Source organism: Lontra canadensis, unplaced genomic scaffold (assembly GCF_010015895.1).
Source record: "Lontra canadensis isolate GAN:19392208 unplaced genomic scaffold, GSC_riverotter_1.0 scaffold206, whole genome shotgun sequence".
Classification (NCBI taxonomy): Eukaryota; Metazoa; Chordata; class Mammalia; order Carnivora; family Mustelidae; genus Lontra; species Lontra canadensis.
This window is the reverse complement of record NW_022631200.1, coordinates 456,597-483,950: the sequence shown is the minus strand read 5'-3', so window position 1 is coordinate 483,950 and position 27,354 is coordinate 456,597. Positions and strand designations below refer to the sequence as shown.

Sequence of the window (27,354 nt, the reverse complement as noted above, 5' to 3'; positions counted from 1 at the left end):
AAAATCTGAGCTCTCAGCCTTGCACGAAGATGAGAGAAGCCAAATTACCCTCCTTTTCCAACTATGCCCTGCAATGGTGTCTCATGCAGCTGAGCAAGGAGGAGTTTCAGACGTTTAAGGTACTGCTCATGGAAAAAGCTTCCGAAGTGGCAGTGTGCTCCTTTCCATGGGTTGAGGTGGACAACGCTGACGTGGGACATCTAGCCTCCCTCTTGCACGAGCTTTATGAAGAATCTCTGGTCTGGAAAATATCCAATCACATCTTTGAAACGATGGGCCTGTCTACACTCTCTGAGAAGGCAAGGCAAGAGATGAAAAGTGAGTATGCCTTGGGGGAAATCTGCAGGTGGGAGAGAAAGGAGGTTACCTCGAGCTCCCATGGGAATGAAGAGGGCATCCTTGGTCACTAATTGGGTCCATCTCCACAGTGTGAGTCTGAACTGTGAGAAGTCCCTCATTAGTCATCCTGCCTGGCTGGAAATTAGAGGAGTCCCCACCCTGTGGAAAAAGGAAGAAACGAGTAGACAGACCCTCTACCCAGACAGAATTTGGTTGAAGTTCATAGACAGGACTTGGAGTCCTAAGTTCTGAACTTGAGCTCTGGACCTTCCACGTGTTCTATGTGTGACTTTGGGCAAATTTCCTTTTACTCTGACCCTTGGACTCCACATCTTGGAACAGTAACTTGGATGCTTACCTGTGCTCTTGCAAAGACTCAATAACGTAATGTATGCAAAGTGGTTAACAAAGCTTCATTCACTTATTGAGAACACGTGGTGGTTGTTCAGTGGGTGTCTCCCATATTTCCTGCCTGAGACTAAAGCCAAGGAACTCGTCTAAGGACTGATCTTGTCAGACCGTTGGTGTCGATATCATAGCAACATGCTTATCAAATTGTGTGATTGGCTCAGGGTATTTAGGAGAAAGGTAGTGGAAGAAAATAGTCCTCCTTTATCGGGAAGAATTCTTTTCTTCAACCATGGACAGAAAACTTTGAGTCCTGAGGGTGAACAGTCAGATTGACCCTAAAGACTACAGGTATGGCCATCCCTAGATGTAACTCAGCATCTATAGCTACAAAGGACTTTAAGAGAAGCTATCCCTCCTGAGCTTCCGAAAAGCCCCATGTGGAAAACCTGTCGATATTATTCACAGGAAATGGAGGTTATAAAATTAAAATGATGACTGATATTTACTGAGTCAGTACTCTAGGTGAGGCACTGTGTTGAAACCGCCCTGCCATCGAGTCAAACCCATCTGATGAAATGGGTTCCCCAAGGCAGAAGCTAAAACACGGGTTCTACCAAGTTCTACATGAGCTCATAGGTGACAAAGAGGAGACTCATTATCTAACATGTCTTTAAATCTTCATGGGTTATATGCCAGAGATTTATAGCTTCCAGGGCTGCAAGCAAGAGGGAAAGATGGGCGATCTTTTTTTAAATGGTGTAGAAAAAGGAGAGGTTCCTATTCCAGACCAGAGAGAAATGAAGAGTAGAATAACTTTCCAAAAGAAGTGAAGTTAAAGCTGAAACACATATGAAGAAGAGGAACTAGCCAAGCTAATTGGGGATGGTAGAGAAAACATGATGAGCAACAGAGATTGCATTATGAAGTCTTTAGCAGGGAGCTTGGCTAGACCCTGGAGAACAGGAGGGAGCAAGGCAAGAGATTAATATGGGGAGGTAGACCACAAGTCCAACAACATAGCATCTTGAGGATAATTTTAACAGCAAAGCATAAACAATTCATTTTGAAGGGGACAGGGATAAAAAAATAATCCCATTGGCATTTCAGCATTGTTGCTGAAGTGTTGTGTGGTCCAGAAAGAGTCATGACTAGATGTGGGGAGACCAGGAGGAGGCCATTCTGGTACTCCATGGGAGAAATAGTGGTGTCTTGGGCCAGAGTGGCAGTGGTTGTTAAAGAAAGTAGAAATGCAATTGGAAGATGTTTCAAAAGCAGACACACTGGTTTTGTAGGACTTAATGCAGACAGAGGATATGCCTTAAGGATGACGCCCTGTTTCTGGCATGAGAAAGTGGGTGGGTGAGGTTCTTCTAAGATTTTTTAAAACTTCCTTTTGAGAAAGAGATAGCACAAGCAGGGGTAAGGGGCAGAGGGAGAGGGAGAAGCAGACTCACTGCTGAGCAGGGAGCCTGACAGGAGGCCCAATCCCAGGATCCCAGAATCATGACCTGAGCCAAAGGCAGATGCTTAACCAACAGAGCCACCCAGGTGTCCTAGTGGATGGGCTATTAGCTCATCCCAAGAAACACTGGAACAGATGTTTTAGAGCAAGTAGACTGGAGAAAGAGTGGCCAGTGTTAGCATTCATAAGTTGGACACCTCTGTTTGGATAATTCACTACTCTAGTGAGTCGTCCACTAACCAGCTAAAGTTCAAGAGAGGGGCTGAGGTAAACTCTTGAAGATAAACTCTTGAGAACCGTAACACTCTGCCTCATCATGTGCATTACCCAAGGCCAGACAGCAAAAGTGGGACTGGAGTTCACAAGTTCAAACTCTGAGCACTCTTCATGACCGGTCTCTGCTATGTCACTGGGCTGGTGTCACTGGAGGATCTGACTCCATTGTCTCCATTACTGGACAGTCCTGGGACAAACAGATCCGGAGGCTTTCTTGGTTCCCCTCAGTAATTTGGGCAGAGGACGCTCTCATCCCCAGTCTGGGTAATTGCTGTGACTTTACTGAGATAGTCGTGTCATCTCCTCTCCGTTGCAGAATATTCTTTGGCTGAAATTCCAGGAAATTCTACACAAATGAAGAAAGACCAGGAACCAAGCATGAAAGAAGTGCCAGGTCAGTGTGGATGTGCTGGGACAATGGTACGTCTACAGCCACATGACAGTTACTGGTACGCCCGGGACTCGAACCATGACTTCTGATGATCCAGTGTTCTTTCTAGCCCCGCCCTGGGCCCTGAGGATCTAGTAATCATGGTCTGTCTTATTCAGAGTCCAAGAGAACTCTGTGATCTTAAAGCTTTCTTATGACTCTTTGGGTTCCCATCTTCAGTTTGGGCAACTTCATGACCTTGCCAGGACAACATCCACCTGAAGGTCTGTTTTGGACGCTTTGGTGGAGAGCTCCAGATAGCGTGAAATCAGACTCAATACAGTTCCTGAAATATCTGCATACTGGTGCCTGCTGGGCATTGCTCTGTGGACTTCGGTTACATCCGTGGACAAAGTACGTGCAAATCTCCGGCATTTAGGAAACCCATACCTCAGTGGAGGAAAGGGAGACCAGCAAAAGGGACCAAAGCAGTGAAGCCACAACATCCCCCTACATAGAGGGAAAGATGTAGGCTTTCACAGACAGCAAGCATTCCCCAATATTAACCACACTACCACTGGCACATTGCCAGCCTTCCAGCAGTCAGCACTGACCGCAAAGTCTAACACTTTGGAAGACTCAGGACCAACTTCCTGTTGATGCAGCTTTGTCCAGGCTGCGGCTAGGAAAACCCCCTTCAAAACCAAAGTCTGAGCGGTTGGTGAGTCAGAGTCTCAGAATCCTGGAGGTTATCAATTGTTCTAACTTTTTTTTAAAGATTTTTATTATTTATTCAACAGACAGTTAGAGATTACAAGTAGGCAGAGAGGCAGGCAGAGGGAGAGGGAGAAGCAGGCTCCCTGCTCATTGGAGAACCTGATGCGGGGCTTGATCCCAGGACACTGGGATCATGACCTGAGACAAAGGCAGCTGCTTAACCAACTGAGCCACCCAGGTGCCCCTCAATTGTTCCAATTTTAATGTAAATGTCACCTTAACCAGGTGAGTCCTATATATTATCTTCCCATGGATAAAATTGTATTATGCATTTATGGATTACTTAGGGATTTAGTGATGATGTAGAATGAAGACACTGCCTGACTAATCTTGGCAGTAGGAACAAAATCGATGAAGGCTGCGGTCTTACCAGCCACATTGGGAAGCCCCTCTAATTACCATTGTCGGTCAGAACTACCACCTGTTGAGACTCTGTGAGTCAAGCATGGCGTCACAGGCTTTAATCTCACAAATCTCAACGGGATCCTGTGGTAGTCACTGTAATTCCAACTGTCCAGTAACAAAACAGATTCAGAGGCCTGATGGCTTGCCCAAACTCTACATGTATAGACAGGCAACTCCACAACAGAGGAACGGTTCTCCTCGCTTTACAGATGAACATACAGAAGCCTGTAAGCCCAGCGAGCTGACGAAGACCTCAGAAGTAGGAAGTGACAGAATTCCCATTTATATCCTATGTCTGAGTAGAGACCCCCTCGGTTCTAATCCACCAGGTTTTATCCCTCATGTTAATGATTTGCTTAGAGGTCTCCAACAAGTTGAAAGCAGAAATGAAACCAGAACCTCATAGCTTCGGATTTTGAATCAAGTGCTCCTTTTACGTACAGTTAGTCTGTCTCGCTGAGCCAGCGGCTGCCATTTTCAAACTGGTCCTGAGACATGGGTCTGTGCCCTCTCTGATTCGGATACTTACATGGGGGGGGGGGAATTCATCCTTCCTCTCTTTTTTGCAGAAATTTCACAAACTATAGAACAAGGTGGTTCCATATCAGCTGAGATAAAAGAACAAGGTAAAGAAAACTGATTGACTTTTTTCTTCCATCCTGGAATGGAGTTTGGGTGGTACAGGAGTCCACTGTCCCTTCATTCATCTGCACTCGTCTCTGTACACTAGTCTCTTCCCCAAGAGCTCCTAGAATCCTCACCAAGGACAGAGTCCTCTGTGTTCACTGTGATCATCTACAGTCACTGGGTACAAAGAGAGATCCCAAAAACCTGTGATTCTGGTAAACTTGGGCGTCAAGCACAAGTTCAGTTGACAGGAGCTAAATATAGAGACAAGAGTAGGCAAGTTCTTTGTTCAAAATTACTTGGCTAGTGGTAATCCTTTTTTTCCCCTCAATTCCTTCTGCCAAACTTAATTTTGGGAATACCTACCATTTGAAGAGCCGTGACAGGAACATAGCAGTAAAACATCTACACATGGCTATGTACAGTTATATGTCAACCAAACCAAACATGAAATGAAGAGGAGATCCCAGGTGCCATGATTCTATGGAGTCGCAGCTGATCCGTCAAGGAGGTGTCAGCAGGCTCTCCTAAGGAATGTTACTCGATTCTTTTTTTTAAAATTGATGTACCAAAAAGCTCAGCCTTTTAAAAAAATTTTTTTAAAGATTTTATTTATTTATTTAACAGAGAGAGAGAGAGATCACAAGTAGGCAGAGAGGCAGGCAGAGAGAGGGGGGGAAGCAGGCTCCCCACTGAGCAGAAATCCCGATGCAGGACTCGATCCCAGGACCCCGGGATTATGACCTGAGCTGAAGGCAGAGGCTTAACCCACTGAGCCACCCAGGCACCCTGCTTCCTGTGGTTTTAATACAGTCCCTGAATACCTGTCCCTGATACAGAATAATGAAGTTTAAGATATAGAACTTCTCTGTAGAGACTTTATGTAGAGATAGTCATTGCCTTATACACCCGTACAGAGAGCGTCATGCTGCCTTTTTTTAGAAGATAATAGTGTTACTGGCAAATGTAAAGACCCAGGATTGGAGGGGTTTCCTTCGTGTTACTGAGTACCTAGCAGATGGCAGAGACCATTGAAGAGGCTGGAAGTATGGAGGTAAAGTTCTTTCACAGTCTAGGTGCTAGACAACAAAATGCATCAAAGTGGCCGTTTAGGGCAAGTGCTGGGATAAAAATAAAACCAGATACTGTGAAGCAATTATGGTTTGTAATGACAGTAGTAGTAGGCCACTGGTCATTTTTGCCAAGCCCTGGACTAATAAATTTTGAGGGCACATTCTCTCTTAAATATTCACTGCAACACTTTAAGAGGATGTTAATCTCCTTTCAGAGGGGGGGAAACTGAGGCTCAGAAACTGACCGCATACAGCAGAATATAGAATTTCAAACAGGATCTGTCTCACTTCAAGGGCCATGATTGACCTTTTGTGCAGAGCCGGACCCCCTGCGTAGAGGGGTTTCTCCATGGGAGCCCAGAGCTGCTGGAGCTGCAAGCCTGGAACTCAGGCCACGGCGCACACATCCTCCGCTCCCCCAAGCGTCTCTGTTCTTCAGAGACCACGTAGGACTGTTGGGCAAAGCTCATTCCTTTAACAAATACTTAGTGTCCACAGGGTGCCAGGCATCCTCATGAATAATGAAGACGCAACAGTAAATAATTAAGTCCCTGCATGGGGTCTACAGAGAGGACAAGGACAGGAAGCCAACAAAGACGTGATGTATCAGGTATTAAGTGCTGAAAAGAACGATCAAAGGGGACAGATAGAGTGAGTTTGTAAGATGTTCCCAAGCTTGGCGGAAGTGGTCTTTGAGGGACGGAGCTTGTCATCAGTAGGAAGGAACACAAGAACCATGTCTGACTTAGGGCCACTGATTCTAGGTCCGGGGTTTGGGGGTTTGTTTTGGTTTTTCTTTTTCCCTAAATTCCAGACTTTCTTCAAATGTTGTTTCCTGTTTTTGTTCTCCCTCCCCCTGTCCAACTTGGGCCGTGGAGATAAGACAAGGGACTACAAGGGCTACGTGATGACAAAATTTGCTGCAAAGTCGGATGAATTCCATGGTTTCGAACACCTTGCCTCTGACTGTCCAGAAATGCAAATGTTGCTGGGAGCTTTCAATCCAGACCAGACGGGCTTCCAGCCCCGCACTGTGGTTTTGCACGGAAAATCGGGAATCGGGAAATCCGCTTTGGCCCGAAGGGTCCTGCAGTGCTGGGCGCAGGGTGAACTCTACCAGGCCAGGTTCTCCTACGTCTTCTTCCTCCATGCCAGAGACATGCAGTACGTGAGGGAGGGCAGCTTTGCAGAGTTAATTTCCAGAGAGTGGCCAGACTCCCCAGTTCCAATGATGGAGATCCTGTCCCAACCAGAAAGGCTCTTGTTTATCGTTGACGGTTTTGATGACCTGGACTTCACCTTCCAAGATGACGACGCGAGTCTCTGTGAAGACTGGGCAGACAAGCGACCCCCGTCTGTTCTGATGCGTAGCCTGCTGAAGAAAGTGCTGCTCCCGGAGTCCTCGCTGATGATCACCGTCAGAGACACGGGCATAGAGAAGCTCAAATCCATGCTCACGTCGCCCCGTTACCTGCTCGTGGGGGGCATCTCCGTGGAGAAGCGGGTCCAGCTGCTCCTTCGGCACACGAAGAACGAGCATCAGAAGACGCAAGTCTTGCGAGCTGTGGCCGACAGCCGCTCGCTGCTGGACGCGTGCCAAGTCCCCGTCTTGGGGTCGCTCATCTGTGAGGCTTTGAACCTGCAGGAGGCGTGGGGAGAACGCCTTCCCGCTCCCTGCCACACTCTCACAAGCTTGTACGCCACATTCGTGTTCCGCCAGCTCGGCCCGCGAGTCGCCTCCCGGCGCCGTCTCAGCCAGGACGAGACCGCCGTCTTGAGGAGCCTGTGCCTCCTGGCTGTGCAGGGCGTGTGGCGCGGGAAGTTCGTGTTCTATGCAGACGACCTCCGTGCCCACGGACTGCGGGAGTCTGAGCTCTCTGCTCTGCTTCACACAGACCTCCTCCTCCAGGACGGCCGCCGGGAGAGGTGCTGCTACTCCTTCCTGCACGTCAGCCTGCAGGAGTTCTGTGCTGCCCTGCACTACGTTCTAGAAGGACTGGAGACAGGGAGTCGTCCCTGCCCGGTGCTCATGCAGGGGTTGGCGGTGCTCGGACCGGCCGGCTCCGGTGCCCACCTGCACCAGATGAAGCGGTTCTTGTTCGGCCTCATGAGCAAAGAGGTGACAGGGGCTCTGGAGGTCCTGCTCGGGTGCCGTGTCCCCCGGGCGCTGAAGCGGGGGCTTCTGAGCTGGATCTCTCTGCTGGGGCGACAGCCGGGCACCTGCACCCTGCCGGACTTGCTGGATGCCTTCCACTGCCTTTTTGAGACTCAGGACGAGGAGTTTGTCGGCTTGGCATTGGACAGCTTCCAGGAAGTTTGGCTTCCAATAGAGCACCGGACAGACGTGCTGGTGTCCACCTTCTGTCTGCAGCGGTGCCGGTATTTGCAGAGAATCCGCATCGAAGTCCCGCAGAGCCTCTTGAAGGACGAGTTCTCCGACGCACAGCCCCTCATCCCCCAAGGGTGAGTCCTTCATTTTATTCTTTTTTCTTTTCTTTTCTTTTTTTTTTTTTACCATTTAGTCTTTTTTTCTTCCTATCTTCATTGTTTTATTATGCTCAATCAGCCAACGTGTAATACATCCTTCGTGTTTGATGTCGTGTTCAACAACTCATTAGTTGAGTAGAACACCCAATGCCCACCACCACACATGCCCTCTTTTTTTTTTAAGATTTTATTTATCAGGGAGGGCAATAAGTTAGGGAGGGGGCAAAGGGAGAGGGAGAAGGAGACTCCCCACAGAGCAGGCTCAGTCCCAGGACCTCAGGATCATGACCTGAGCTGAAAGCAGATGCTTAACCGACTGAGCCACCCAGGCACAGCCCTTCCTTCCCATCTTCATGGAGGTATAATTGACAAATGAAAATCGTACTTATTTAAGGTGTACAATTTGGTAAAATCATCACCATGATTAAGCTAATTACCATACCCACCACCTCAGATAGTTACTACTCGTAGACATCCATCTCGTGTAACCGAAACTCCATAGTCTTCCACCAGCACCGCCCCCACCCCCCGCCACAGGCCACCACCATCCTCTCTCTGCTTAGGCAAGTTTGGCTATTTTAAATGTTACATGTGAGACCGGACGTGTCTGTCTGTTACTGGCTTATTTCACTTATCATAACGTACTCTAGGTTGATTCCTACTCCTACAAATGGCAGGATTTCCTTCTTTTTAAAAGCTGAGTACCATTCCCGTGTGTATGTGTGTGTGTGTGCGTGTGTGTGTGCGTGTGACATTTTCTTCACTCATCCGTCAGCTGTCAGTGGACATTTACGTCATTTCCGAATCTTGGCTGTCGGGGACAATATAGTGCACAGATCCTGATTTCAGTTCTTTCCTACAGATGTGATTCCTAGATCATAGGGTAGCTTTATTTTTGCTTTTTTGAGGAACTTCCATACTGATTTCCACAGTGGCTGCGCCCTTTTCCATTCGAGGGGGAGCCAGAATCTAAGGGTAAACCCAGTTCAGGGGCTGGCGACTCCGCGTTGTCTTCGTGTGTCCCCCCTAGGGTATTAAAATGTTCAGGGGGTGGGGTGGGTGTGAGAGCAGGCAATGAAAGCACAAGGCGGCATCACTAAGTTGACCTGAGCTCCTCTGAAGCCATGCCCGTCCTGCCGTCGTACACTGGTTCCTCTCCTCTGACACCGCTGGGGCGGTTGCTCGTGTTAAATCCCATCCTGTGGAAGCCAGTGGCGATTTCTTTCTCTTTGTAGGATGCCAGCCAAGACCCTCGCTGCTGAGTGCTGGGAAAGTCTCTGCGTCGTGCTCAGCACCCACCCAAGCCTGCGGGAGCTCGACCTGAGCGGCAGCGTCCTGAATGAGCGGGCCATGAAGACCCTGTGCATCAAGCTGAGGCAGCCAAAATGTGAAATACAGAATCTGATGTAAGGCTGCCCGGCACCCCCCACATGTCCCTTGGTGTGGCTATGTCACTGTTCTCTTCTCCCACCTACCAGAAAAGATCCATCTAAGAATGTAATCAGAGGGGATAGCTGTTGTGGAAGATATAGGAGCCAAGTTCCCAGAAGCACACAATGGGGAGAAACTAAAGACCCCGTGAAGGGATTATGGAGGCAGGCTCATTCACTCTGGGTACTGAAGGATGAATAGGAGTTTGTTAGTAGGGACAAAGGTATGGGGAGCTCCTTGTAGGCAAATGGCTGGAGCATGAGGCCACTGCAAGACCAAAGTGCTTCACTTGAGGGAGGCTTTAAATCAGTTCTTAATGCTTTTACGTTCATTAATAAGGTAACAAATATTTGAACACCTGGTAAGGTTCTGGGTCTGTGGTAGACCTCTGGGTACTCCCCAGGTTCCTGGAGTAGGAGATGAAGTGCTAGTCTGCCGCAGACAAAGGTTCTGCAGCGTTGCCCCTGGGAACCCCTGCTCTTAGCTCTTGCCAGGCAGTGATGAGCCCAAGTCTGTGTCATCGCTGTATCTGTAACACAGTAACCCATCATGTGTGTATTTGTAACTCAGCAGTAACCCATCACGTGTGGTAACAAGATTCGGGTGTTACGGGGGTTTCCAGAAGAAGTCCTCTTCAACTTCCTACCTCCCTTATTAACAACTCCTAAGCTTCCCATGCAACTATATGTATATATTGGCAAATGACTTTTTTTAATCCAAATGGTGTCACGATATACACGCTCATCTGATGTTTGACCTTTCTCTTCAGCCTGAACTTGACCATACCTGTTTATAGTTCTACTAGTCTCTCTTCTTTCTTTAAGATTTTATTTTTAAACAATCTCTATACCCAGCATGGGGCTTGAACTCACAACCCCACGGTCAAGAGTCGCCTGTTCTTCCAAATGAGCCAGCCAGACGCCCTTGACACTGTTTCCAGTGCCTGATGCCTCGTACATGCTCATGAATTTGCTGCTTTAAATTAAGTAGGCGTGGGTCACCTGGCGGGCTCAGTGGGTAGAGCGAGCAACCCTTGATCTGGGGATTGTGGGCTTGAGCCTCGCACTGGGTGTAGAGATCACTTACACAATTTTTTAAATCTTTAAGAATACATAAATGCAAAAAAAAAAAAGAATACATAAATGCAAATGGTGAGAGGAAAACTGGGACACGGCTGTCCCCCGGGTCTCGTGCGTATTTTCCGCTTTCTCTTGAGTAGATTTAAAGATGCGCAGGTTCCCCTGGGCCTTCGTCATCTCTGGACGGTTCTCATTACCAACCGTAACATGAAATACCTGAACTTGGAGAGCACTCGCCTGAAGGAGGCCGACCTGACGATGGCTTGCCAAGCACTGAGACACCCGAGCTGCTTGCTGGAGTCGCTGAGGTACGCTCTGGGTGGTGCATGTGGCTGCCGCATTTTCGGTTTTGCCCTTGTCGGCTTTCCTTTCTAAATGTTCGCAGCAAGCTGCAAACCCGTGAGAGAGGAAGAGGGCGTCCGGAGGTGGTGGTGGTGGACAGGCAGCAGCGTCCATGGGCGGACCTCACGTGTCCCTCTGTGCACCTATGGGCAAGGCGGTAAACTTCATTATGCATATTTCACTCTGATAAAAAGGTAACTTTCAGCTACCTTTTAAGATTTTATTTATTTATTCATAAGTGAGAGAGAGAGAAGCAGAGGCAGAGGGAGAAGCAAGATCCCTGCTGATCAAGGAGCCAGATATGGGACTTGATGCCAGGACCCCAGGATCATGACCTGAGCAGAAGGCAGATGCTTAACCATCTGAGCCACCCAGAAGCCCTCAGTTACCTTTTAAAACAGATTAAAACTCTTCAGAATACAGGGATAGAGGGAACATTCATCAACTTCATAAAATCCATCTATGAAAGACTCACAGCGAATATCTTCCTCAATGGAAAAAAGCTCGCAGCCTTCCTGCTGAGATCAGGAACACGACAAGGATGCCCACTCTCACCAGTCTTGTTCAACATAGTAGTAGAAGTCCTAGCAACAGCAATCAGACAACAAAGAGAAAGAAAAGGTATCCAAATTGGCAAGGAAGAAGTCAAACTCTCTCTCTTTGCAGATGACATGATTCTTTATATAGAAAACCCTAAAGACTCCACCCCCAAACTACTAGAACTCATACAGCAATTCAGCAATGTGGCAGGATACAAAGTCAATGTACAGAAATCAGTGGCTTTCTTATACACTAACAATGAAAACACAGAAAGGGAAATTAGAGAATCGATTCCATTTACTATAGCACCAAGAACCATAAGATACCTGGGAATAAACCTAACCAAAGGGGTAAAGGAACTGTACTCGAGGAACTACAGAACACTCAAAAGAAACTGAAGACACAAAAAGATGGAAGACCATTCCATGCTCTTGGATCAGAAGAATAAACATTGTTAAAATGTCTCTACTGCCTAGAACAATCTATACTTTCAGTGCCATTCTGATCAAAATTCCACTGGCATTTTTCAAAGAGCTGGAGCAAACAATCCTAAAATTTGTATGGAATCAGAAGAGACCCCAAATCACTAAGGAAATGTTGAAAAAGAAAACCAAAACTGGAAGTATCACATTGCCTGATTTCAAGCTTTACTACAAAGCTGTGATCATCAGTGTTTCGTAAAGATAAAAAATGAGGTGATAGGAACCCTCCTGGCAGTTTCTCTCGGAGTTGTACCTTATGTAACTATGACACAACGTCAAACTCAGGACACTGACACTGACCATCACATGGTCCTTCTCTGCCTGTTGGTCACAGGTGGGGACTTATAAAACCACACCATACCCAAGATCGAGGGTCATCACCCTGTTCCCTTTTCCAGCCACACCATCCCTAATCCCTGAAAATAACTGATGTTTTCCATCTCCATAATTTTGTCATTTGGACAATGCTTTCTAAGTAGAGTCCTATAGTATGTCACTGCCCCCTGCCGGGCCTGTATGTATATATATACACACACACACACACACACACATACATACATATATACATACATATATGTGTATATATATATATATATACATATACATATACACACATTTTTTTAGAGCAAGAGCAGGGTTAGGGGAGGGAGAGGGAGAGAATCTTAAGCAGACTCCATGCTTAGTGTGGAGCCTGATGTGGGTCTCGATCTCATGACCCTGAGATCAGGACCTGAGCCAAAATCAAGAGTCAGATGCTTAACTGACTGAGCCACCCAGGTACCCGCCCCCGAGATCAGCTCTTTTTCAATTGGCCGATGCCCCTCGGCTGCATCTGTCAGTGCACGCTCATTTTCGGGGCTGAGTACCACTCAGTAGGACGGATACACTGCAGTTAGCACAGCCATTCACCTGTCCGGGAGCGTTTTAGTCCTTTTCAGTTCAGGGCTGTTACCATGGATTTGCAGATCCTGGGCGTGTGTTTTGCTGGTTAGATTAACTTGGTCTAAAGACGCGAGTACTGTTTGCTTCTGCCGAGACCGAGAAACACAAGGTCTGTTTTGAGCTTTAATGGACCCAGAGCAACTGTGGACGAGCATCTGGCTTTGCCCCACGTGCGTCTGCCATCCCAAGCCAGGGTCATCGAGACGCCGTTCCAGAGAGGAAGACAAACCATAAACAAGTGCAAACAGTCCCGAGAAAGAAGGAAATCCTGCCATTAGCAACAACCCTCAGGAACCTTGAGGACATCATGCAAACAGACAAGTCAGAGAAAGACACACTATGATTTCACGTATGGAATCTTAAATAAGCTGAACTCCTAAAAACAGAGTAAAATGGTGTTTATCAGCCACTGCAGGAGGTGGGGGGTAGAAAGTAGAAATACGTTGTTGAAAGATACAAACTTGCAACTAGTAGGTGAACAGGTCCTGGAGACCTAGCACACAGTTTAACAGACAACAACATTGTATTATCAACATAAAACTTGCTAAGAGACTAGGTCTTAATTATTTCCGCCACAAAAAGAAATAATTACATGGCCTGATGGAGGTACCCACTACTGATACCACAGCAATCACATTGCAGTATATGAATGTTTCAAATCAACATGCTTATACCTTAAACTTAGACAATGTTACATGTAAGATTTACTTCAGTTTTTTTTTAAAGTGCAAACATTGGCGATCCTTGCTATGCATGAAGTAATGCTGGAGAGAGGGGTTTTGGGTGAGGTGGGGTGGGCCGCACAGTTAAGTAAGGTTTGGAGACTGGCTGACTCAGTAGAGGTGACACTGAATGAAAAACCGAACCACATAAAGATGAGGGGTTGGGGATGAGGAGGGGCGGTTCAAACACGAGGAATAGCAGATGCTCAGACCCTGAGCCTAGAGCAAACCGTGTCCAGAAGTCAGCGACATGGCCAGAGTAGCTGGTGCACAAGGAAATTTGCTTTGGGGGGAGAAATGAGAACGTGTTTCCCGTTGTTTATCTCTGCAGGTTGGATCACTGTGGACTAACCCCCGCCTGTTGCCCGGTGATCTCCCAGATCCTTGTTACATCCATCAGCCTAAAATCTCTCAGCCTGGTTGGAAATAAGTTGGCGACCCAGGGCGTAAAGGCTCTCTGTGAGCCCTTGACAACCTCGCAGTGCACTCTGCAGAAGCTGATGTGAGTCACACTTTTTTCCAACAGGGATCCTTTCTCTTAACTGACACGGCCCAGATGGTGGGGGAGGGGGAGGGAATTAGTGGGTTAGTGGGTGACTAAGCCAAGGGTTACAATGGGAGTTCTGACCCCATGGGAGTGCCCTGATATTGAGGTATTTTAAAAGTCAGTAAATAACATCTGTGTCTTTGCTACCAAACTCTGAACAATACAAAAGTCTAGGGGAGAAGCCAAAGGCATGGAAACAGCCAGGGGCTGACGATTGAGGGGAGAAATGGGGAGGAGTTGGTTAAAGGGTACAGATGTACTGTTAAAAGACACAAAAGATCTGGGATCTCACATACGGCATTGTGCTCATAGTTAGTACTGCTGTGCAACATATCGGAAAGTTTCACCAGCACCAAAATCCCAGAGTTGTAGCCTGCGGTTGGAGTTGCCATCCATGGGGTCCTAGAACGCCAGGCTGCGTGCTGAGCATTCTCCTCCCATGAATGCCATCCTCACAGCCTGCCCGCTAGGAATTATTTCCACCCCATTGGCTGATAAGGAAAATAGAATCCAGAAGAAGAGACATCTCTTGTCTAGGGCCACAAAGGGAATAAAAAGCAAAACTATAACCTGAGCCCTGGTTTGACACCTAAGGCTAGGAAATCTCCCCTTTATGACCTACAGTCTGGGCGAAGTTGTTTCCCGCACCTCTCCCAAAGCATGCCATGTCAATAACATCCTGCTTTCATGGGGAGTTTGAGTCTAAAGTCCTAGAAAAAATCAAAAACAAAATGGTACAAATTACCTTATAAAGTCCTGAGGGGGAGAGGATCACCTTAGAAGCCAACATATCTTCTCTCACTCAGTCTATAGGGGTTAGACATTCCCTCTATCCTCTTATGTTCAATGTCTGAGGCCTGCAAATTAAACTCATGATTGACAAGAGAAAGAGCACACATATTTTATTGGTACTACATTTTTTTTAATGGGCAAGGAGGCTTCACAGAAAAGATGTGAGAAACCCAAAGAAGTGGTTAGACTCAAGCTTCTATGTCATTTTACCAAAGTTACACTAAATTACAGAGAAGTGACTAGACAAAAGGCGTTTGGGGCTTCTAGGGGCTGATAAATTGTGGGTAGGTGACTAGTGTATGAGAAGGAACTCACAGTAAGGGTTATATGATGACTTCTCCATGTCCTGTCCATCTCTGGTGCAAGGGTTATTCTCTTGCTGGTACCAAAGAGGAGGGACACATGCACAAGGGAAATCTATGCCCTGTTTTAGGCAGATGGGGGAGAACACAGAGCCATTCCTGTGTCTGCTTTTTCTCAGCTGCCCTCAGCTCAAGATCATCCTTATGCCAAAGTGACGTGTTTCAGGCCTACATATCCTGACCCCCTTCTAATCCAAGCCAGCCAGTAGTTCTTCATCCAAATAAGCTGCTCTCGGTAATATGGAGTAAATGCTTGTTTTTACATGATTTTAAGCACTTTAGATGTGTTAGTTCATTTAACTCTACCACAATCCCATGAGAGAAGTACAACAAACTTCTCGTTTTCAAGTGTTACTGTGTACTGAGCTCCGAGACACAGATGAACTGGGAAGGCCACCTTCTAAATGGGGTTCCCTCATCTCAGCAACACATCATGGCACATGCGAGGAGCAAAGACACCTGGAGGGGGAGCAGGCTGACCTCGTCCATGTGTTGTGGGTGATGGCAGATCTCGTCACCCAGGCCACCCAGAACATCAGGGTCGGGTTTGCAAATTAAACCCAAGACAGTGTGACATCACCATATGTCTTCGAGGGCATGGTCAGCCACGGGCTGGCATTTCTGTCCCTTCCTTGGGAGGGAGGGAGGGAGGGAGGGAGGGAGGGACCCTTCAGAACGGACCTCATGCTTTCCCCCCCGGGGCGCTCTCCCTGCAGACTGGGGAACTGTGGCCTCACAGCCGCTGACTGCCGGGACCTGGCCTCCGCCCTCATCAGCACCCAGAGTCTGACGCATCTGTGCCTGTCAAGCAACAGCCTGGGGCGCGAAGGCGTGAGTCTGCTGTGTCGAGCCATAAAGCTGCCCAGCTGCGGGCTACGGAGGCTGCTGTGAGTCCAGCTCGCTTTCCTGGGGGGACGGCACTGCCTTCTCACTAACAGCATGTGCCCCTGGCCAAGCTCAGAGCCGTGGGAGCGTGGCTGCGCAGTGAAGGGGACGGATAAGGGCCGCGTCCCGTCCCGCCGATTCCCTCCGTGCGTGGAGACGCCCACCTCTGCCCGTTTTCCTGCCGTGGAAGTCCTCGTTTACCCAAATCCAGGCGGTTCTCGTTCTTTCCTGCGGTTCTGGTCTACAGAGTGCCCGCGGCTCACAGGGGAACACGGGGCTAGGTTCCTGAGCGCCTCCGGTCTCGCTTTCGTCAACCAACCAGCGCCTAACCTTGCTTTGTGCGTTTCCGTGTGAAGACCCCTTACTGAATGCGAGTCGCTCATCGGTCTCGTTCCCGGGCCCACAGCGCCGTGACTCGCGGCGGAACGAAGCTCCTTTACGCAGCGCGTTCTCCGGGCCCAGCGCAGCTGCCCGCGCGCGCGGGAACGCGGGGCCGGACTTCAGCTCCGCCCGTGAGCACCACACCTTAAACAACCGAATCCCCAACAAAAAACCACAAAAATGCAAAAAAAGTGGCACTAACTGGATCACGGAAAGGAGATCTGTTGACAACGAATTTGAAGCGAGTTCACCCTCCGTGGGGAGGTGTGCGTCGGGCGGCTGGACTGTTGCTCTGCTGTGCACACGCACGTGCGTCCTTGAAGGACCACGAGGACCACGAGGACGGATTCGGGCGGCAGCGGAAAATCTTAGCAAGCAAACGTGCAAACGCACAGCCCATGAATAATGAGGACTGACCCCATTAAGCACAGGCGACCGGCGAACGTCCTCGGTGATACACAGACAACCACTGCGGTCCCTGGGTTCACAGAGATTAGTTCTGGGAGGGAAAGCTGATAACTGAGATTTTCAGATGACGGTAATAGTGACCCAGGGTCGGCAGCCACAGAGGTGGTGTCCCAGCACTCCAGACGGTACCACGCGCACAGCTAGGGGAGGCCGTGTCCTCTAGCTTGCGGGCAGCAAGCAGTCTCCCTAAATGCTTTAACAGCTGCCACCCCGTGGCCGGAGTCCTCTTCCAGCCCACATCTTTGGTCCGCTGGTGAGAACAAGAGACCAGTGTCACACCTGTTCCACACGTCAGCTTGCCTTGCTGGGGTCCCTTCCCTTTCTGCCCTTTCACCCCCACTGACCAGTTAGCTCACCAATAACGCTGTAATTTAAAAAATCAACATAGGCTAATGGTCTACCTGTGGCTGTAAATTCTGTTAAAGAATATAACTTAATGTGCTTGTCTCCCTTGTGGGCTCCAAGGTTCCTCAGTGAGTAAGTGATGGAGAAATACTGAGGTTGGTAGACAGAAGAGTGACCCCCCCCCAGATGTCCATGTCCTAATCCCTATAAATATGTAAACTCACGTGGTAAAAGAGATTTTGCAGGTGTGATCAAATTAAGGACTTTAAGATGGGAAATTATCTTGGATTATCTGAGTAGCCCTAATGTCGTCAGAGGGGTTGTTATGAGGGAAAGGAGAAGTGGGAGAGGAGATGTAGTAACAGGGCATGCTGACTGAAGACCAGGAACCAAAGACTTGAGCAGCCCTATAAAAAGCCAGAAAAGGCAAGAAAACCAATTCTCCTCTGGAGTCTCCAGAAGGAACACAGCCCTACTGACACCTTGATTTTTACCTCAGTAAAAATCCACTGAACTCCAGAACTGTAAGATGGATGTGTGTTTTAAGCCACTAAGTTCATGGTGATTCGTTACGGTGGCCATAGGAAAGTGACACGTCAAGTACGAAGGAAAATTAAAAAGAGGATCTTGAACATCTGGTGTGTGCATTTGGCCAGACTTGTGCCAAGCACTTCATGGTCATCCTGTCACCCAAGCTGAAACTTCCTTAAGTGTCCCCTTACATAATTCCCTCTTAAAGGAGGAGGAAGCTGAGGCCAACAGAAGTGACTTACCCAAGTGACTTATGGCAAGTGATGGGTATGATCTTCCTCTTTCCCTTGTGTGCGTCCCACAGGCTAAATGAGTGCAACCTGGATGTCGCCGGCTGTGGCTTTCTTGCGTTCGCACTTATGGGCAACAAACGTCTGACACATCTGAGCCTCAGCATGAACCCTGTGGAAGATGATGGGATGAACCTTCTCTGTGAGGTCCTGATGGAACCATCTTGTCACCTCCAGGACCTGGAGTAAGTTTCAATAGCGGTTGGGGGTCAGCTCTCCCATATTGGGGTCTGGGGTTCCTAGCAAGTCCAGAAACGTGAGTGGGAAGACTGGTACCAAAACTTAGTTCTTGGTAATTGGGTCTAGTTGGGTCAACGGATGCTCCTGTTTTCCCATGTCTGCCACAGTGAGTGTGGGAAGGACATGGGAAGGAGTCCGGACAGGAGCCCCATGACAGCATTTTTGGAGCTTACGTCACCCTCGATTTCCAAAACCCGTTCATGTCTCACAAGACCTCTGCTTGCCCTAAGTGACTCTTTAGCTGTTCATTCTGCATGTAGGGTGGAGAGGGAGGGCTTGCTCTCAACACCTTGTCCCTCTGGGGCTCAATTTCTTTACCATTTATTGAAATGTTTCTATTTAATAAGAGCGTTCTGTCCTTAAACAGACTACAGGAAAGTTAAAAGTCCTCGATGAGGAGAAATACATCCCCAGGCTAACAACCGAGCAGTAAATGTTGTTAATACTTCAGCAAATTCCTCCTGGAGGCACAATCGTTACAAAGAAAGGATCCCAGCAGTTACACTGAGAGGGTTCTTGCCACATGGCGGGCCCAGCGCTTTCAATATTTCACCTGTCTAGACTCACGTAGTCCCCCTACCAGTCATTTCCAGGGGAGACCAGAAGTCCCTTAGGAGCCAAAACCTGGCCTTCTGGTCTCATTTGAGGATCTGCAGACCATAACCCTAAACTAGGTAAGGTATGGAATTCCACTTAATGATGCATCATAACTTTAAAAATCCCCCAAAGCTGGACACTGAGCTTCTGCCCAATGTTTTAGTCATGCATGCCTTCTAAATCTTTGTGTACTTGGTAGTATCTTCTTCTCAGTGACAAAGGTACAATCAGTGAACCATAAAGTAGGACTATTTTAATATCTCTCCTTCTCCAATAATGAAAGAAAGTGGATAGAGATCATAGCCCACAGATCTGAGTGCTCCCCACCCAAGTGTCCATTCCTACGTTTGTGTTCACGAACCCGTCCTCTCAAGCCCTACTCTGGCACAGTGTAGACACTAAAGCTTGATCACTTGGAGGTGCCGCTTCTTTGGGGTCACAGTCATGTGCTGGGGGTCACGTCCTCACTATCATCGCTGACCCTCGCTGGCATCTGAGGCTTGGCCACTCCACCTGGTGGGCAGGTGTGAGCCCTGGCAGCTGAGCTCCTGGTCATTCTTGGCGTGGACGCCTCGTGAAGCTGGGCGCTCTCATCCCCAAGGGATAGTTCTATTCTTAGATGAAGACAGGAGACCGCGGAGCTGTTTCTATCATCTACGCAGATGAGTCATCCACTAGGGGCCTTCTCCGTTCCCATCCTTCCCATTCATCCCGGGAACAGAAGCACAAGACCCCTCTCCTTTCAGACCCCAACCCCATCTAGCATTTTGGTACCTTCTGTCATCTGTCCTCGTTTCTCACCCCTCCCACCTTCTCCTCACTTGTGTTTTTCCCCATCTCTTTCTCTCCATCCACCAGGAAGAATCTGTATCCCACCTGCAGGCGGGAAGCACCCTCTGATGGGCTCTCTTCTTGCAAAGATCCCTCCAGGCCCATCCCGCGAGCTCCCCGCCCACCACTACCAGCCCTCCTCACCTGAGCCCTGGACGCTGCCCAGACCGAGCCATTCCCAGGGACAGACAGAAAGGTTCCTGGTGTGGAAGGAGTCGAGGAGAGCCCCGCCGAGGCTTCTGGGCACCACCCCCCTCTAGCACACTCCTCAAAGGACATGGGTTCTCCTCTTGCAGGCTGGTTAAGTGTCATCTCACGGCCGCCTGCTGCAAGAAGCTGTCCTGCGTGATCACGAGGAACAAACACCTGAAGAGCCTGGATCTGGCCGTGAACGCCCTGGGAGATGACGGCGTCATGGCGCTGTGCGAGGGGCTGAGGCACCGGAGGGCTTCTGTGCGGAGGCTGGGGTGAGTGTGCGGCGCCAGCTCCCGGCCCCCGGTGTGAGGGCTGGGGAGGGGGAAGGGGGAGCTGAGCACGATGTTGCTGAATGAGGCGGTGTCCCCACTCTCATGATGCCATTGGAAGCAGCTGCATTCTGCAGCTGCTCAAGAAAGAGCTGAACCCCTTCACGTCAACATAAAGCCATTTCCGGGGAAAGCCCTGGGCGTTCCACCACGAAACCACTTGATATCTGTCCCCACGCTCCCTTCTTTCGGAACCAATGAGGGAAGGGTCCCTACCGCTTTCAGCTTAACCTCACTCCCGTGGGGGATCCATGCTGTGCCTTGTGTGCTCACGGAATTCCCTCCCCTTGCCTCTTTCCACAGTCTGCCTTAGAGACTTCCTGTTTTCACAGAGGTTTCGATAGTATTTTAGAAGCAAAACCCATAAAAACAGTAAGCTTTATCCAAACCTACCTCATCATCCAATTATAGGCAGTTAAAACTACCCGAGCACACCCCACGACTTCTTACCTTATCACAAGAACATCCCAAACACACAAAGTCTAGAATGATTGGGACGTTAAAAACCTGCTTGCTCACTGCCCAGTTTCAATGATGGCCAGTGTTTCGCTCCATCTGATAAATCATTTCATAGCTTGTCGTCCCCCTCTGAGTACCTCGACATGCATCTCCAACACAGGAGAATGCAGCTGCCATCCAGTTACTACATCTCACGAAGCTGTCCAGCCATCGGCGGCTCCTAGGATAAAATCCTAAATCCTTAATGTGACCTAAAATGCCCAGCCTCCTCTCACACAGGGAGCCTCTGGCTCCCCTGTGGCCATCTCCCCTGTGGTTCACTGTCCGTGGCTCAGATGTGTCCCAGCCTCCCTCCCTCGAGGGCCAGCTGTGTGCAATTCCCCACCCCCGTCACTACTTCCTGCCCCGTTCATCTGGCTTCCTTCTTGTCTCTCGGGTTCCAGGTGAAATGTAGGTTCTCAGCAAGTCTTTCTCTGTGTTCCTTGTTTTGTTTCCTGGTTGCAAGCGCTCTCGCCCATTATCTTGCATTCTTTCCACAACTGTCATTAAGTCACCCAGCACCTCTTAACAGGAGAGCCAGCAGCCGTGGTAGGTAGCATCATTGCCCGGGAATCGTCAGAAATGCAAATGTCCAGGTTCCTCCCCCAGAACTGCAGGACCAGAAACGCCAGGGGTAGAGCCCACCACCCGCCCCGATCTTAAACATTACCCTGGAAGTCCGACGTGTTGAAGGGTCAATTACTGAACTTTGGAGGCATTTCTTGGCGTGTTGGCCCTGCAGGTTGGAGGCGTGTGGACTGACTGCCAGTTGCTGCGAGGCCCTCGCCTCAGCCGTCCTTGGCAGCCAGCACCTGACCAGCTTGAATCTGATGCGGAATGATCTCAGCCCTGAAGGAATGACAACGCTGTGTCTGGCCCTCGCGCAGCCCATGTGCAACCTACAGATAATCGGGTGAGTCCCTGGCGATTGTCTTCCAAGACACACACCTCCTTCTGCTGCAGGCATGCTGGCTGGGGGAGAAACCCTTTATCCCAAGGCTGACAGGTAGCTTGACAACCAGATCCTTGTTCAACCAGTAAGTGCCCACTGTGCTCCGGGCACCGTCCTGGGGATGCAGGGGTAGAGACAGAGGCAAGGTGCCTGATACCGCAGACCGTACTTCTGGAAGGGCTGAGGAAGAACAGGGAGACAACATACAAATGAGATGTTTATCCTTCAGAAGTAGAATTTCTGTATGACCCAACAATTCTGAGCACACCCCCGACAGGACTGAAACCAGGATCTAGAAGAATTACTTGTTCACCCGCATTCACAACAGCATCATTCACAGACATCCAGAGGCGGAAGGAGCCCAGGCGTCTGTTGTCTGGCGGATGGGTGAATGAAGCATCATCTGTCCACACAGTGGACTGTCCCTCAGCATTAAAACCAAAGGACGTCCTGACACCTGTTGTAACAGGGATAAACCACCCGGTTATTATGCTCAGTGAAGTAAGTCAGATGCAGGAAGAGGAGAGTGCAGGGTCCTACTTGATGAGGTCCCCAGAGCAGGCAAAGTCATAGAGACCAATGGTCAGCGGCGGCGCCAGGGGCTGGGGAAGGGGGATGGGGAGTCGGTGTGTGATGGGCACAGAGTGTCAGCTGGGAAGATGAAAAGTCATGAGGACAGATGGCAGAGATGGCCACCAAACCACCCACCGAAAAACAGTTAGGACAGACAGCCTGCGGAGGCTGGCTGGTCTCTGTTGGTTTCAACAGCAGACGGGGGCTGGGGTCCTACAATGGTCAGTGTCGGTGTATGGACATAACAGGGTGGTTGTAGTGGGGGATGTGAGGGCCAGGACGGACTGGAAGACACAGCTCTGCAGACTCCGAGACCCCGATGTGGGCAGGGGAACTCCCAGCGATCTCTCAGCAAATAGGCTACAAAGGCGGGAGACTGGGCTGAAAGAGAGCATATTTGTATCAATGACACACAAAGCAGCGTAGCTTTGGGCAAACTGAGCCTGTGATCATGGGACTCAGCAGTTGAAGAGTCAGACCTGGTTTTACTCACGGACCCTCCGGGAGCCCATTTCCCTGTCCGTAAGATGGAGACGACGCTGTGCGCCTACTGAATACCTCCTTTTCCTGCCCACCACACATGCTTCTCGAGGGCGGGCACTTAGCCTTACTCACCGCCCTGCCTCCAGACCCTGTCACAGGACCCGGCATGAAGCAGGTTCTCAGGAAGGAGTTCGTGGATGGGTGAGTGATCGTGCCTGTCTCTGGGGACCGTGGTGAGGGGCCGATGCTTACAGAAGCTCGGTGCAGCACAAATACGTCCCAGCGCGCCTGTACATGCAGGGATCTACTCTTCTACGGAGCGCCTCAAGAGTACGAGAAGAGGGGCGCCTGGGTGGCTCGGTGGGTTAAAGCCTCCGCCTTCTGCTCAGGTCATGATCTCGGGGTCCTGGGATTGAGCCTTGCATCAGGCTCTCTGCTCCGTGGGGAGCCTGTTTCCTCTTCTCTCTCTGCCTGCCTCTCTGCCTGCTTGTGATCAAATAAATGTTTAAAAATGTCAAATAAATGTTTAAAAAAAAAAGAGTACGAGAAGAGTCTTCAGATCCTTGGTGGGGTTTTCAGGACTTTTAAGGAAAGGAGAAGCAGTCAGAAGCAAATCCCCAGAGTAACGTGTCCCCTTTCCACCTCCCCAGGTTGTTGAAATGGCAATATCCCACTCAAATAAGGAAGCTGCTAGAGGAGGTCCAACGACGAAAGCCACAGATGATAATTGGTGACAGCTGGTATTCTGCTGATGAAGATGACCAGTACTGGTGGAAAAACTGAAAACTGCCCCCCACCGACATGCACACACGCACTCTGATGGAGAAACATAAAAGCAGTCTTCTGGGGCAAGCTGTACCCAGGAGCTTCCTCTCAGAAATGGAATACGAGTTCCGGTTCTCACGAAACCCTCACTGGTGACCATTCTCATGTGTCCCATGTAATTTAGTTATTGCATTTGCCTCCAACATAGGCTGTCATGTTCTGACCCTAGGATCTCAATGTCTATGACGTGTCTGTCCTACCTCAGGCATGTGGAGAAAACCAAATAAAATAAGCACTGGAAGCATTTAGGAAATAAGAACCTCGTGACCTTGAGCAGTGGGGATATGATCCAGGGGAAGAGTGGGAGGACTTAGGTCCTAAGAGTGGCCCCCAGATGTGCTGGATACAAGCCTGTTGGTGTTAGAAAGAATTAAAGCATAATCTGAAAGGCAAAGGGTGGCGTGAGCATCACTCTCTCGACATAAACAAACGGAATGCTTAGCGTCCTGCAGAACTGGTCTACCACGGTCTCAGAGAAGCACAGGCTGATCTTCCGTAGCCTGGGGTTTGGGGGAAGCGTGGAGTTCAGGGACGGGTGAGTCTCTGCAGGGAGTTGTGACCCCTTGGCATGCACAGGTGTGCTCATCAGAATGAACTCCTCCTGACCGGCTGAGTTCTCAGAAGCCGAGGGGAGTCCTTCGTTGGCCTATCAAGCATGTTCCCTGGGGCAAGCTGTCTTGGAGCCATTTAACGGGTTTACCCCTGGCTGGGTAGCTGCTTGTTACTATGGCTACAGACCAGTCTCTTCCTAGGAAAGTCGGAAATTCTTGTGTTCTCACCAGTGTGTCCTTTCCATCAGTCGTTCCGTTTATGGCTCTGGTCTACGACGATGGTAGCTAACATGGCCCTTCCTGTGTGCCAGGCTCTATGCAATGCACAATCCACACATTAACTCATTGGTCTTGGAATTTAAGCACCGTTTCCGCAAACCTGGAAATGTTTAAGGCTGTTCCCTGTAGGCTCAGGTTACAGCGGCTCTGCCTGCCGCCTCTCAGCCCTGTGATGCGGCCAATGGAAATTCAGACCAAGCGGAGGAGAAAGGCCAGCCTCGAAGTTTCCTTGGGCTTCTGTTGCTAGTGTTATCTTCCGTCTCTGGTGTCTCTCCAGGAACAGTGTTTAAATGCGTGTTCTGGAAATATTCAGATTACATAATGCTTATGCCTTGGACCCATGGGGCCTGGTCTGTGTGATGGGAATGGGGGAGCGATGTCACAGTTACGCCTCCTAATTAGAGACGTCCCAGTCTTCAGAGCACCAGCTCTCCCACTCGGGACATGGGACCGGCTGGCCTACAGAGCCGGTGAGGCAGCCCCACTGATGTTGGGGTCAAATGCCGATAAAGCATACTGTTTCAGTCTTTTTAAAGACCACCTTGGGCGCCTGGGCAGCTCACTGGGTTAAAGCCTCTGCTTTCGGCCCAGGTCATGATCCCAGGGTCCTGTGATCGAGCCCCACATCAGGCTCTCTGCTCAGCGGGGAGCCTGCTTCCTTTCCTCTCTCTCTGCTTGCCTCTCTACCTACTTGTGATCTCTGTCAAATTAAAAAAAAAAAGAAATAACACCTTACATAGAGCTAAAAATACCTATCTCCTGCCTTCTGTGTCTCATGGAGTCTCTTGACCACTGTCTGTTCCTCTCTCCCCTGGACGGTTCCTATGTCCCACTTCAGAAAATCACTGCCCGAAAAGGAAGATCCAAGAGAGAAGGCAACGAGTTTTTAATTCAGACATGTGTTGGCATCCTGGCTCTCTGAAATGATTCTGATGACCCGAGACAAATGCCAGCCTCTGTTAGCCTTTGTTCCCATCTCTCAGAAAATAAGGAAAACAGGACCCACTTCTTATGGGAAGTTTGGGAAGCTGAATTCCTGGAAAGCTCACAAAGAACACTCATCCCACAGATACATGATTAAATACCTACTTGTGTCATCTACGGCCGTTCACAGTATGGGCCACAGACTTAGCAGCTGGAAACACCTTACCTCATAGTGTCTGTGTGTCAGGAGTCTGGGCACAGCTTAACTGGGTCCTCTGCCTCGGGATCTCATGAAGACATGATGAATGTGCCCGGTGGGATCATGGTCTCATCAGAGATTCAACCAGGGAGGAGCTCTTCCAAATTCAGGTGGTTCCTGGAGGCGTTCACTTCTTTGCAGGCCACCAGACAGAGGCTCTCGGTGTCAGGGGGCATTCCTGGCTACTCACTGTGCTGCCCCCTGCTGTGGCAGATTCCTTCTTCGAAGCTAGAGAGTCTCCCTACAAAACAGACTAAAAATTTCCTGTTACCACGCAAGTGAGGTCCCACCAACTTTGCTGTATCCTGTTTGGCTGTAAGTCACGAGTCCTGCTCCTGCTGCAGGGGAAGAGGCCCCCACAAGGGCATGAAGGGATGAAGAGACCCCACCCAGCCATCTTCAAGGGTAGAGAAGTTACCTTGTTGGTAAGGCCAGAAGGAAGACACCAAGCCTGTGTGGCTTTGCCCCTCTGGGTACTCCTTCCAAGCAGCCTATCCTCAGACACATGCATTCTCTCCTCCTCCATGCAGCAAGCCTCCTGGGACTCTGATCGAGGCAAAGTGTTAGGAATCTGCAAATATAAGGGCGCTTGGGTGGTTCAGTCAGTGAAGGGTCTGCCTTGGGCTTAGGTCATGATCTCAGGGTCCTGGGATGGAGCTCCGCATGGAGCAGGGAGTCTGCTTCTCCCTCTCCCTCTGCTCCTTCCCCCTGCTCTTGCTCTCTCTCTCTCAAATAAAATCTTTTTAAAAATCTGCAAATACAAGCCATCAGACCAATGGAGAATAGAGGCGACATTTTGATTTATATCTAATTCCTGATTTCTCACTCGACTTCAAGTTCCAAAAGGAGGGGACGAGGTGCTGATTCTTCTTAGAAATGCCGAGCGCCTGTGTGCTGGCCGCTTGGCCAGGGCTGGCAATCCAGCAGCACGTAAGATCGACAAGGTCCCTGCTGTCCGGGAGCTTACTGCACTCCTGCGACACAGGGAGGGGAGGTTGGTGGCAGGTACAAGCGGCAAACGTCCATCGGTGCATCATACCATCAGTCCTGCTCGAAGGAGCATGGGGTGATGCTGACTTTGGAGCCTGAGAAGGCTGCATTTCCTCCGCCTCGTCTGTATTGTTTTAGGTTGGTTTTGGGGTATGATTTACATAGAGCAGCAATCTCCCTCCGGTGAGTGTCGCGCTCTGAGTTTTGACAAGCAGCTGGCGAGCCATCGCCAAAATATACAGAACGGTTCATCCTCCAAAAAAACCCTCGTGCCCACTTGTACCCGGCACTGACTCCCCACAGCCTCCCTGCATTGCAGAACTGAACCTGGGAGCAGCCACCCACGGAGTCGTCCCTGAGGGCGGCCTGAAGCATCAACGCGAAGCATCGACCCAGCCTGGCTTGGGGCGGGACACCCTCCCCGCCGGCCGTTTTGTGGCTCCGCGGTGCCCTCGACCCTCCGCCAACGCCAGCTAGAGCTCCCCCGTCACCGCCAGCGAGCCCGGAGGGAGGGGCCGTCCG

The 27,354-nt window shown here is 49.6% G+C and overlaps 1 protein-coding gene across 1 annotated transcript; it reads left to right on the top strand.

Moving 5' to 3' along the window:
- The first annotated feature begins 14 nt into the window (after nt 1–14).
- LOC116861859 (NACHT, LRR and PYD domains-containing protein 5-like) lies at nt 15–23,787 on the top strand. The gene is made up of 10 exons (XM_032848728.1): nt 15–318; nt 6,559–8,143; nt 9,403–9,573; nt 10,818–10,985; nt 14,037–14,207; nt 16,123–16,293; nt 18,321–18,491; nt 20,271–20,441; nt 21,739–21,909; nt 23,655–23,787. The coding sequence occupies exons 1-10, from the start codon at nt 30–32 to the stop codon at nt 23,785–23,787; spliced, it is 3,201 nt and encodes a 1,066-aa protein (XP_032704619.1). The 5' UTR covers nt 15–29.
- The last annotated feature ends 3,567 nt before the right edge of the window (nt 23,788–27,354 follow it).